At 44.2% G+C, this 12,892-nt stretch overlaps 1 protein-coding gene across 1 annotated transcript in view; it reads right to left on the bottom strand.

Annotated features, from left to right (window-relative positions):
• The window catches only part of SDK1 (sidekick cell adhesion molecule 1), a gene marked incomplete at both ends in the record, with an annotated part of 418,553 nt that overhangs the window by 11,383 nt on the left and 394,278 nt on the right, over nt 1-12,892 (bottom strand). The window contains 3 exons of the mRNA XM_082312411.1: nt 916-1,080; nt 9,242-9,367; nt 10,589-10,750. Coding sequence (XP_082168537.1) covers nt 916-1,080; nt 9,242-9,367; nt 10,589-10,750 — 453 coding nt within the window. The remainder of the gene's footprint in view (nt 1-915; nt 1,081-9,241; nt 9,368-10,588; nt 10,751-12,892) is intronic.

The raw sequence follows: 12,892 nt of genomic DNA, 5'->3' as shown, positions 1-12,892 counted from the left end.
AGGTTCTCAGGACTCTCCAGGATTTTGAATCACAAAGCCGCTTTATTGGGTTCTTTTATTCGTCTTGTCTGTCTTTGCTGACACAGCAAGGATGAAACCTATTGCTCAAAAGCAACCTGGAGTACCGCTGTCTCTGCAAGGGTAAGAGGACACCTGAGCAAAGCTTTTGTGAGGGCAAGCTCTTCCGCTTCACAACAGGCCGTTGAACTTGAGCAGCCCGGAGAAGCTGAGTGGAATTTCCTTCTTGAGGTATTGAAGTTACTTCAGAAAACCAGAGTGCTGAGCTGCTCAAAGGGATTTTGGAAGTATGTTTAGGCCATAGCCCCATTTACTGGGAATAAGCACAAAAGAGCAGGGAGGATGGGAAGAGCCCGAGAGCACCACCAACGAGCTGTTTTGATGGAGGGGGACCGGAGGCATCACACCACACTGGAACTACCAGTGCAGAGGATATCAGGAATAATTTTGTGAAACTGCACTTTTATATTTTTGAGAGCTAAATACAAAATAACACAGAAAATATTTATCAGAGAACCCTGAGAAAAAAAGAAGGAAGCAGAGTAAACAAAACAACAGACTAGGAAAGGAGAAAAAGCAAACAAATTGTAAACTGCGTAAACCAGTCTTAGGGCAAGAGATCTTACATATAAACACTCATGAAATTCCTGAGAAGGTTCTTTGTCAAACTTAAAAATGGCACACATGCATTTTTCCTCTTGAGAGTAAAGCATACTGTAACAACAAGCCCTGATTCACCACTATATTACTCTGGTTTTATCCTAAAACAAGTGAAAACAAGCTGCCTTTGATTATTTGTTGCAACTAGAGAATCTGGGTTGGTTTTTTTTCCCCCTCTTCCCCCCCCAAGCCCGAGACATTCCATTGGAAAAGATATTTTAAAAAGTCCATTATTACCTGATACTGCCACAGAGGGAGCACTTGGTTCTCCATAGCCAAATTCATTGACAGCCACCACCCGAAATTCATAGGTCACACCCTGTTTGAGTTTGTCCAGGCTGACTGTGTAGGAGGTAGCACTGCGAGGGATGTCCTTCACAAACATATCCCACAGTCCTTCATCTAGGAAAGCAGCAAGGAGAGAAATGGCATGAACCGTGTGACTTGGCACTTCCTTCTACTCATTGAAAAGAATTGTCATTAATTGTGTGTTTCGACCACAGGCAGTGGACATGCTTACCTGAAGGCTGCTCAGTGACATGCACAAATGTCAGAATGCCCTGCAAGACCCCATCTGTAAAGGCATTTATTCATGATGGGGGTCTTACAGTAGCCCAGATGGAAGAGGTCTCCTCTAAAATCTGCAGCAGCACCCACAGTGACCTGAGCTGGCTACAGCAGCTGCCAGCCACCTGGGTCCCTCCTGATCAGGTAAGGTCACCGCATCAGCAAGCCTGTTATTTGGCAGAACAAGTAACCCAAAGCAACCTGCTACATTAATGAGTCCTAATCACACAGCTTTTGCCTGCTTTTTACATTGCAAAACTGACTTTGCTATTGAAGTGCGTAGGTTAGGCTTTGCAAACTAATGTAAGATTTGGGTCTTGGCGGGAAGTACTGTGGCCTTGCATGAATTGGTGCCTCGTGGACTGGTGTCACTGGAGTGCTGCTTGCTTCACAATATCAATAGCGATAGGTCCTCCGCATGTGCTGACCTGCAGCGTGGCACAGCCCACAGAGTGAGACAGCTGGCACTGCACTTCTGTGCCATGCATTTTTAAACAGGAATGAGTTTTTGTTTGCATTATAAACCTCTCAAAGTTGTTAGAAACACAATGCTATTCTGATAAGCGTGTTTCAATAGGGTAATCTCTGTTCTCAACAGCCATACTGACATTGAGCCTGATGCACATCCTGATCAGGCACCGTTCTGGTCCCTGATCCATACCCGTAATCTTATATTCACTTGACTACAATGGAAAGAACTTTCAACAAGATGGATGCTGTTACCAGTAAGAACAAAATCAGCTATAATTAAAAACGTCAGTCAATAATTTTGAGTGCAGGAATCAAACATTAAACTAAATGGACTGCTTTTCAGTAACAATTGGTGCCTAGCACTTTCACTGACAAAATGGAGTTACTGTCTACGCATGGGGCCAAACTCTCAGCTAGCCTAAGCCAGTGTAGCTCTTATAGATCTGACCTCACAAGCATCCCATTGGGCTTTTACTTTTAGTTATCAAAGCTGTTTGAGCAACGTCTACTTTTCTCTGCATGTCCCACAGCAATCGGAATACAATGATAACCTCTGCATAGATACGACTCCAGCACAGGAGCTGCCTGCTTTGAAAGAAAGTCCTCTGCACTGTGAGATTTGAGCATCAGCATGACTTCTGTAGCTTGAGGTGTTATCAAGGTAACAATAAAGCAGGAGCCAGTAGCACTACCTTCAGTGACTTGTTCTGCTGCTGCAATATAAGGCAGGAATCTGTTCTCATTTGCTTTGCATTTACCTGAGTGTAAACTAATTGGAGTCACCGCAGCGATTCCAGAATTGTGCTGGTGTAACAAGAGCAAAATTTGGCCCTTAGCCTACTTCTATGCAACAGGGAATAGCAGCAAAGATGGATTGATTAACACTGCAGGTGCATTTCCATGTGAATGTTTTAACTTTGGCATCAGTAAATACTGGCTCAGTAATTTGTACTGTGCTGCACGTCTAGCAACATACACAATGACTAACAACCCCCAAACTACATCTTTTCTGATCATGAGGATTGGCAGTCTCAGCGGATGCAAAAAGCAGGCTGAAATGTATGGTTCCGGCTACATTTGAGAAATACCGAAGAAAAATAAAAATAGGTAATTTTTCTGTCATGCTTAAAATTCAGACCAATACATTATTCACCAGCATGATCAGAGTATAATGAAGTTATCATAATGTACCATTGTTATGTATTAGTTGGATATTACAATGGCTATAAAACAAGAGATAAAATATTGACTTCCTTTTACAGGGCAATAGAAGGCTAGATTATTTCTACCACATAAACTTACAATGTAATAAAAAGGGAGCTTGGGATTTAGTTTCTCTGAAGAGGGTGGAGTGAGGGATGCATTTTCAAAGTTAGATTGTTGCAACCACCAATACTAGGAAGATGCATCTCAGACTATAAAATATTGCCATAATTGCTAGAATTGCCTGAGCTTTCATAAGCACATTTGTAAACAGCAATAAGAGAATTTGAGCCCATTGTGAATTGTCTAAAAAGCAATTTGTTTGCATTGAAAGCCACTTAAATGGGGGAAGATAAGGCAACAATAAAAACAAATGTTCAACACTCATTGCAACAAACACAACTGTTCACACATGCACTTTCTCACTCATTTTCTCAAACCTATCAGGGTGCACAGTGCAGAATATCCAACAGACCAAGAAGCATAAATTTAACCACTCTGTAAAGCTTGCAGTAAGTTGGGAAAACTATCCTTGAGAAGTCAACACTGCATTTCCACCTCTCCGTCCCTTTGGCTATGGTGGTGATGGTGTGGGGTAGCAAAGGCTGCTGGTGGATGTTTCTTCAGAGGGATTCCTGTCTCACAGGGACTCAGAGATGCTCCAGCTGGTGGCCACATCTTCTCTGGCCCATCCCACTTTCATCCATTGAAAGAATCTTTGCCCAAACTTTTTTTTTTCTGGGCTAGGAAACAGAGCTTGGCCAAGATGGAGCCCAGCATGTGACCCTTGGGATCCCAGAGAGGTGCTGGTGCTGATGCAGCTACAGTGGTCAGGAGTCTGCACAGTGGCAGCCTGGAAAGGGGGACATCCTTACGTCTCCCCGACTGCTGACCCCAAGCCAATGCTACACACAGGATAGTCTGTGGCTTCCCAAGCCCTGGCCAACAAGATTTTTAATTCCAGAGCCTCAATTAATTTATCTTATCTCCGTCTGCAATATTCAGGCCCCTCTTTGTAGACAGAGATTGCAATCAGATATATCCAAACTAAAAAAGCATTTTATTTCAGTGGTGAACTTTGAGATTAAATATTGAACACACACACACACACACACACACACACACACTCTCACACACATACTTGTGAATTCATTCACTGCATCTCTTCCCCCATCCCTCAAAACTAGGTTTGCTCTAAATGTTAGAAGTTTAGCTGAAAGAGAATTCATTAGAAGGTCACTTGTGATAGCAAAGATTGGCCTTTAAGTTCAGTAGAAAATCATTAGTACACTGTACACAGTATTTTCCATTCAGTTTAGGGAGGAAAGATGCACATGCCGTGGTTGGGATATCAACTGGGTATTAATTCATAGAAACCACTGAGAAAAGCGAAGTTTGCAACACCAGACTCCCGCAAAGAGGTGCAAGGCTCAGCCAGCCCCCGTCAACGTCCTGAGAGAGGCAGCACAGCTGGCAGCAGGGATGCACTTGCACTGCTCGCAAATGCTTTTCCTTCAATAACATCTGTCGCTTTCTTCATTTCACATTGCCTCTCACTGGGCACTCGGCCTCTTAAAGAAGGCCTAAATGTGTGATGGAAAAGGGAGGGCTCCTCAAAAAAAAAATTATTCTTCACTTCTTGTTTCTATCAACGCTTCACCAGACCCTGGCCCAGCCTTATTTCCTGCTGACGTGAGATTTGATCTTTATCTCCCAGCCTTGACTCCTCCATCCAATTTGGGACTGAGGCCCATATATGGGGAGAAGATCTGAATGACAGGGGAAGGTGAAACCACCTCCAACCTAACACGATGTCCAGCCTGCCCCGGCCGCCCTCCCAGGCCAGGCGCCGGCCGTCCTGTGTCAGTGAGGAGCAGGGCTGCAGGCTGCAGCCATACACGGCACCCACAGGCCAGCCTGGCTTCACAGGCAATTAATCGGGGTCTCCATGCTGAATGACACTGTCAGTCAGTAACGAAGGCTGCTGGCTCTGCTAACTCAGGCCACTAGCAAACAACTGCTGTGCTGCGGCTGGGGAGATGGAAAGCTGTCAGTTATTCGGGTCTTAAACACCAGCCTTCCCCTCTTGGAGTAAGAGGAGAGCTGTGCCGTAAAACTTTCTCCTAATTACACATTAGGAGGTTTATGAAGGGAGAAGCTGCTGAGAGTTAAGGACCAGCTGAATGTGGGCAGTGTTCCTCCTACAGAGGACAAAATTAAAATGTGGGTGTATTTGTCAGAGGCAAAGGGCTGGATTATCATGCAAACTAGTGAAAGGACAAGAATGGGAAGTGAAGGCTGACAAACTGTCAGCCTCGGCATGTCGTTCGCGAGCAGAGGCGAACCAAAGGCCCCATGGCAGATGCCAGCAATGCAGCTGCACCCTTCACTTTGAATTTACTGACTTCTGCTGGTTTGTGTCCATGTTTGACACTGCACTCCCTCATTTATTTAAAAATAAATAGAAAGGGAAGAAAACATAAAAACATTACTCAAGACACCAGAAAGGAAACTAAAGTGAGATCTGCCCTTCGGGTGTGGGAAGTGAAAACCAGCATTTATGGGAAGGACAATCCCCACTCCAAGTAGATGGGTTCTTCCCCAAAACGTCTGCTGCCTTTGTGGAACTGACTATCTGGGGGGGCAAAAGAAAACACTTTCCTGACTTGTCTGTATCCTAAGCTCATGATTTGTGGCAGATCTGAGGTTTAACCAGACTATTCATGAGTGCTAGAAATATTGGAAACATGTTAAGATGAATTCTCTCCCACTGGGCTTAAGTCATCCCCTACCTGGGAAAAGCAAACAAACAAAACCCAAAACACATAATGGGGAGAGGAAGCAGAAGAAGAAATCTATATTGGCTTGTCCTGGGTCGGGGGCTTTTCCCGAGGCGACACAAGCCATGAAGCAGATTGACCGAACACCTACACAGCTGCCCTGCAGCTCGGGATGACTGCAGGAGGCAAATACATGCATGAAGGTGTCATGCTTGGCAGTTACGTATCTATGTGCACTCCTGGCGGTGTGGATCCCTAGGGTGTTATGCAAAAACACCCGCTTTGTAGATAGGGGATAATTGGGAAGGAAAGCCTGTGTGAGACTGCTCAGTACTTTACAGGCCACATGCCCACCATTATAGCACAGTCCAGCGAGAGGAGCCTTGGATGAGGGAGGGGGTTGGGAAAAGAGGGGTGAAACCAGCTTCTCCACTCCCTCCAGCAGCACTGGGAACCTTAACACTGTTGTGCCGTTTCTGTCTTTTCCTCTACGTAAAAACTGAGGACATGATCTAATACCTGTTCCTTAGCCAGACTAGTTAATGTCTAGGGAGTGCTTACGATGGCAGTGACAGAGGCTGCTTAATTGCGTTTCTTGTAATGCACAAGGAGCTAAACGGGAATCCATTTCTCTGGGGACAGAGAAGTTGAAGGAAAAGAAAAACTCTTCTGTTTCTGTAATGTCTTCCTCTAGCACAGATCACTCTGGAAAAAATATTGGTTTGCCTGCTCCATCCCTGTGTCCGAGTATATTCAAAATGCAGAGGAGGTAGTCAGCCTGGTCACCTTCCATAAATCTGGGAGAGAAACGGGGAGACCAAATGAACAATCTCAGCTGCCTGCTGCCACCATTGCTAAACACAGCAGGGCAGCCGGAGCCCTGGGAGACACAGCAGGGCACTGAAAAATTCAAAGGGAAGTGACAAAAGGGGGTAGGGTTTGCCATTTCTGACAGAAAGCCACCCTCCTTCTCTGACGGAAGAGTCTTGGCAGGGAGCTACAGCAGGGAAAATGAGATGATACAGCATTTAACGGTTGGGGTAATGAGGCCTATAATAGATGACACTTGAGATGTGAAACACTAAGGTAGTGGTATTGCATTTAAATATTGGCAACAAGCTAAAGCTTTTCATCTGTCTGTTCAATGCCCCTTTTTTGATCTCAGAAGGATGAATATATCTTTTCCTTCCTTGATTTTATGTGAAGGGCACAAGTCAAGTGCTCTTCTCTTGGACAACAACTCCTTAAAAACAAAGGTTGCTCCAATCCATGCTCTACTACCCATATAAATCAATGTGCAGAAGCAAATTCTTAGAATTATATTAAAACAGAAGCTGCTCTGAATGACCAGCCCTGACAAGAGGAATTAGCTCCCTGCTTTTGTTAAGCTCGTAATTCAGATTTCAAACTCCTCCGTGCAGAGATGAGGAAGAAAAGTGGCACAGAAAGGAAGCCAGCGCTGGGTGAAATAAGCAAACGTTCCAATTAGTCTGTCTCCTCTCCTGGATCACATTTCACGCTTCCTACAGCTGCAACCAGAACGAAGGATGAGAATCCAGCATACAAATGCCTAGTTCATTTGCTACAGCAGCACAAATAGGATTAAAATAATCTGAAGAGGAATTAAATGCCTCAACAGTCAGGTTGCAAGAGCAGGAGAATAAGACCTCTTCTGTGTGTTTCCAGGATCAGTGGAGTGGGGCCAGCAGAAGTGACCCAGGGTTAATGCAGCTCAGACCTGCCTTGGAGGCACTATTTTCTTCCTACTCAAAAAGAGTGGGCCACAAATCCTACATCCTTAGCCATGAACTGTAAAGTGTTCGTTCACATCCAACGGTGAGACAAGCCCAGGAACATCAGATGAGTTTGCAACGTCACCACTCACATGAGTTGAATTTCCAGCTTGCAGACAATCTGTACATGGGCTGCAGGTTTCTCTCTAAAATACCCTTACTCAAAAAACCCTGTTTGGGGAAACATAAGCTGGTAAGTCAACTTCAGTGAACAGTTTCAGTTTAACTTGCTATCTAAACAATGCTGTTCAAATATGACAGGGTATTTTCTAACTATGAAGAAATAAGGGCAGAGATCAATAAGCTGATGTAAGGGAAATAGAAGCACAGCAGTGTCACACCTCTAATCTAAAAAAAATCTTGATTGCTTGGGAAACTCCAATGCTTTGAGAATGTACACATTTTCCTTCACTTTGTTTTGAAAACAATTGTCAAGTAAATGACAGAATTTAGGAAGAAATTATAGGGTCACAGCAAAGCCTCACTACAGAGCAAATTCAATCAGATGCAAGTATGGAAATCTGCACCTTTAGTGGTCACCACAGAAATGCAGGCAATGATTTTGTTACTGGTCTGGTTAAAGGTAATTAAAGTCATTGGTTTTAAATGCAACCTTACGTTCAAGACGCATACAAGAAACTGTTAGGATCCTTTATGTAAACAAACAGATAAGCATTCACTTAATCAATATATAATCAAGCAATGTGCAAGCACCTAGAAGTAAAAAAGGAAAGAACAAGCAGCCAACATGGATATGTCAAGTATAAATCATGTCTAATTTCCTTCTGTGACAGGGTAGCAGACCTTGTCAATAGAGGAGAAAGAGCAGACATCATCTATCCTGACTTCAGTAAAGCTTTTGACATCGTGACATTCAAACACGGCCAACGTGAAACAAGTATCTGGTAGATGCACCACTGGCTGGAAAACTGTACTCGGTGAATGGTTATCAATATTCACTGTCAGAGTGGGGGGAAATTATCAAGTGAGATTACACAGGGCCTGGCAGCATTCACTGTTTTTTGTTAATGACTTGGTTACCAGAAAGTGTGCGCTTATTGAATTTGCAAGGGGTAGCAAGCTGGGAGAGGCTGGAGCATACGTCTGCTTTTAAAATGACAGGGTCCAACTGGGGAAATATTCAGAAAAAAGCAGAGAGCAGCTTCAGTAAGATGCAAATCCCAGAAGCAAAGGAGCTCTGGGAAAGCACCAAGAAAAATTGTGGTGATGGGGGGATTCCTTTCCCCGCCCCCAATGCCCTCCCTGCAGAACAAATGAGGAAAGCAATGCGTATGTGGTGCTGAAGTCCTGGCCCTGTTATTAACAGTAAAACACTAATTAGCTGCTGTGTTCTGCTGCAGAGGAGAACAGATTTCTATCTGTGGTCCTCAAAGTACAGTTTGCAAGTACTTATTGGTCCTTGCACATGAAAGATGTTGTAAGCATTTAAGTGAGTTTTAATTATTAACTATATTAGCTCATCAGTTGGATGATTTACCAGTGATTTAGTACAGTGAAAGCCAGAGCACTCAGGGTAATTTTCTGTGACTACTCCTAAACAGGAGAAAATCTGCTAAACCACATAATAAACCAGCAACAGTTTAATGCTGGCTGGCGACAGCGTTCTCTGACAAAATCCCATTACCTTACTGGGATGACAAACAACCTCTCCACCGCAGGATGGGTTTCAGCATGGGCCGAAAGAAGGGAACTCATGATATCAAGCTCTCCTTGTTTCCCATGGCTTACCTGAGGGTCGTGCCTCTATAATGTACCCAGTTGTGGGTTTTTCTCCTGAATCTCCCTCAGTCCATTGTAGCGTCAGCCCAGAAGCAGATTTTGTCACCAGAATTTCCTGAGGGGAGCCGGGAGACCCTGAAGGATGAAATGAAAATAGCAAATGGTGGTGGTATCACACACAGACTGCAGTATTCTTTGTTTCTTCTGCTGATATAGGGGAAAAATCATCTAGAAGTATTGGTCAACATACAGGCCACATAAACCAGCTCAATGGGCTATTGATCTAAATTTTTCACGACTTCTGGTACCAGCAGTTACACATCAATGGCTAGGGTTTACAGGTACCTGTGTTAAGAAGGAAAGAGAAAAAACACTCTTATTTTAACCATTAGCATAACTGCAGCATTTCCACATTGCCACTTCATTCTGACATTCTGACTTCAGAGGTGAAACCAGACTCCAAGTTTCAGGGAGAGGTTCGTGGGGACAGCGGCCTGCCCATTCACCTGGGAAGATGCCACAGCCAGGTTAGAGAGGATTCCTGCTTTATACTGTCTGTGGTGGGGCATCAGAGTTAGACTGCAGATCCACAGTGCTGCTGTCCCAGTTAACGGCTATGGAGGGTACTGTGATAAAATGAAAGCTTGCTGGCACCCCGAAGGGTGGAATTGCCAGACATGGCTCTGATGAAGGGAGCAAATATTTCCCTGAGCTGGAAAAGAAGCAAAAATCAGAAATGTGACCTTTGCGTTGATGTTCTGTGATTTACTGGACAGGCTTATATCATTGGAGCGCATTTGCCTTGTTAGATTATCTCTTTATCAAAATCACTGATCAAATAAGAAAACAAACTCTCTCAGTACACGAATTGAACCAAGCTGGTGTTCAGCCTGTAGCTCCTTTTGACGTACCAGGAAATTCACAGACCTCTCCCTCTGCATAAGCCAAGGTGTCAGGGGAGAATAATCGTAAATTCTTTCTGGCTTTACATCCAGGAACCTCTGCTGGTTTTCAGCAGAGTTATTCCAGTTCTGACTCCACTGCAGAGCAGTACAGTCAGAATTATGCACCGTGCTGTCAGGCTGCAGCTTTGAAATCCCTGGCTAGCCCATTTGCGTTATGATTTATTCACATTGTTTTGTTTATTCACATCAGACTTCTAGATTTCAGGAAAAAAGAAAACATGTTTTTCATGGGCAGTTGTGAAACCCACTGAATCATGTCCTGAGCAACTGTGAACTCAACGTCTCCTTGGTTTGGAAATTCATGTTAAGCCCTGAGTGCACCATTCCCCGCTGTTGGACCGTGTTTGTGTAACTGATCTGGCTTGCAACATGGTTTTATGGTTCCACCTACCTTCTGCTGGCCCAGCTGTGACATTGGCTTGCAGTTCAGGTCCATAGGCGATGGTTCGGGCTTGCACTCTGAATAAATAGGTCATGCCCTTGGTGAGATCTCGGACCTTCAACCAGCGTTGCCAGTTCCCTTTGATGTCCACAGTCACCACCTTACTCACCCCTGCAACAGCCAAGCAAATAAAAAAATAAGGGAAGGCTGCAATACAAAAAAAGAAATCAAGTGGAGCTTATTACATCTAGATGGTAAGTAAAATTATCTAACAATTTGCTAAGAAAGTATTTCTTACAATTAGCAGGAGTTTAAGTAGTGATAATAGCCAATTTTCAGCACTGATAAGTATAATTAGAGTTTAAGCTTGATAAGTGGGTACTGACAGGAAAAAAACCTTACAACACAACTGGGAAATTACCAGGAGACTACATGCAACTTCACTAATTACTCTGGGAAGAAAAGAGGAGGTAAACGAAGAGGACTGCATGTTGCAGATTGCTTCCTAAGCAAGTGTTTCTCCACTGCTTCTTTGTTAAGTAACCTGCAACGTTGCCTGGAGGAGGAAACAAGGACCAGGTTCTTTCCTTTCATCTTGTCCTGTCATTTCCACCATTACCAAGTGAATGCAGAATGAAGGATGTACATCTCGCAGATAACTTGTGGGTATAAATGCCACTGCAACAGGGGATGCAATCAAAGCACTATTAGCTCGGACAAGGCTGAAGTCATGACTTGTGTTTCACTCTTCTCACTCTCTGAGAATTTTTCTGACACACATGAATTAAAATCAGTGCTGTTTCCTTCACCAGTGTTCATAGCTAGTTTCACGTTTAGGTTCTTAGTGCTGCATAAAGGGCAGAGCGGCAATGAGCGCTTTGAAAACAAAAAAAATCTAGTTTTCCTTGAAATTTTCTAAAAGTAAGTCAATGGAAAGAATTTAATTTATAAAGTGTTTTACAGAACAGAAAGTTCGAATTTACAGAGTCCTTTTAGCATTGTTCTGGTTCTGTAGATGTACATAACACATTTCAAACCAAGAAGATGGGAAGCAGGAGAACGTTTTTCCCACTAGAGAAGGCAGCTTGCTAGTTTGTCTTTCCAGAAAAATGCAGAAGGAAGATTTCTTCAATCCAGATGCTTATTTTATGCAAATCAGGATACTTCTTTCAGTTTTTATCAGTTAAATAAAGAATAATGACCAAGCAATTTCTGTTCAAAGTTTTCTCCCAGATACAATTTATAACTTGGGGAATCTTTCCTTGGTTAACGAGGAAGCAGTAAAAGTGCTCCCTCCTTCCCTAGGTGTACTATTTCATTTCTCTGAGACAAATCAGGAAGCATTTGTCATTTTGAAGTTATATTCCAAAAAAAAAGGAACTGTTGAAAAAGGCTCCAGGGCAATTTTGTTGTCTATTTTTCTGTAAAACATAACACTGTAAAGCTTAAACAATAAGAGGTCAAACAGGGAGAAGACTGTGCTAAAGAACAGATTGCTGTTAGAAAGTTTTGCAAAATACGCAGGTCTGAAATGGTGGCTTGCGAGTGGGAAGGCAGGAGGTGTCACAACAGCGAGGATGCTCAGCTGAAAGTCACAAATGGGTGAAAAGGCAAAAGATGCACAAAAACAGCTCCAGGGGGTCTGGTCCATCCACACTGCTGCACTGTAGCGCTGGCATGGAGGAACGCGAGACCTGGGGCTGGAAGGACCCACTGGGATCGTGGGGTCTGGCAGCTGCCAGCCCTGCAAGCGTCGCTGCCTGCACTCAGCACCGTTACATGCTCCATCTTCCAATGAGTTTGGCTTTACCTTGCTCTCTAAACAAAGGAGCATGGCTTTTCTATCAGAGGAAAATGATGGCATCGAGGGAGGGATTACTTACCATGGTGGGAGAATAAATATGTTTGCTGAAAGAAAAATGTTGGCACAAGAGCAAACGGGTAGAAACTGGAAAATAAATTTAAGCAAAAATTTAGAATCTGAGAAAAAGCCCTCCATAATCTCCCTGCTCACATCAGAAATCTTCTACAGGGGAAGGAGAGACAAACCAGAGTTAGAGATAGCACAGGGAGGGGGGAGGGGAGGGGAGGGGAGGGGAGGGGAGGGGAGGGGAGGGGAGGGGAGGGGAGGGGAGGGGAGGGGAGGGGAGGGGAGGGGAGGGGAGGGGAGGGGAGGGGAGGGGAGGGGAGGGGAGGGGAGGGGAGGGGAGGGGAGGAGAGGAGAGGAGAGGAGAGGAGAGGAGAGGAGAGGAGAGGAGAGGAGAGGAGAGGAGAGGAGAGGAGAGGAGAGGAGAGGAGAGGAGAGGAGAGGAG

This window comes from Platalea leucorodia (assembly GCF_965183815.1).
Source record: "Platalea leucorodia genome assembly, chromosome: 5".
NCBI classification, from domain to species: Eukaryota; Metazoa; Chordata; class Aves; order Pelecaniformes; family Threskiornithidae; genus Platalea; species Platalea leucorodia.
The sequence above is the reverse complement of the archived record's forward strand: the minus strand, read 5'-3'. Positions and strand labels throughout refer to the sequence as shown.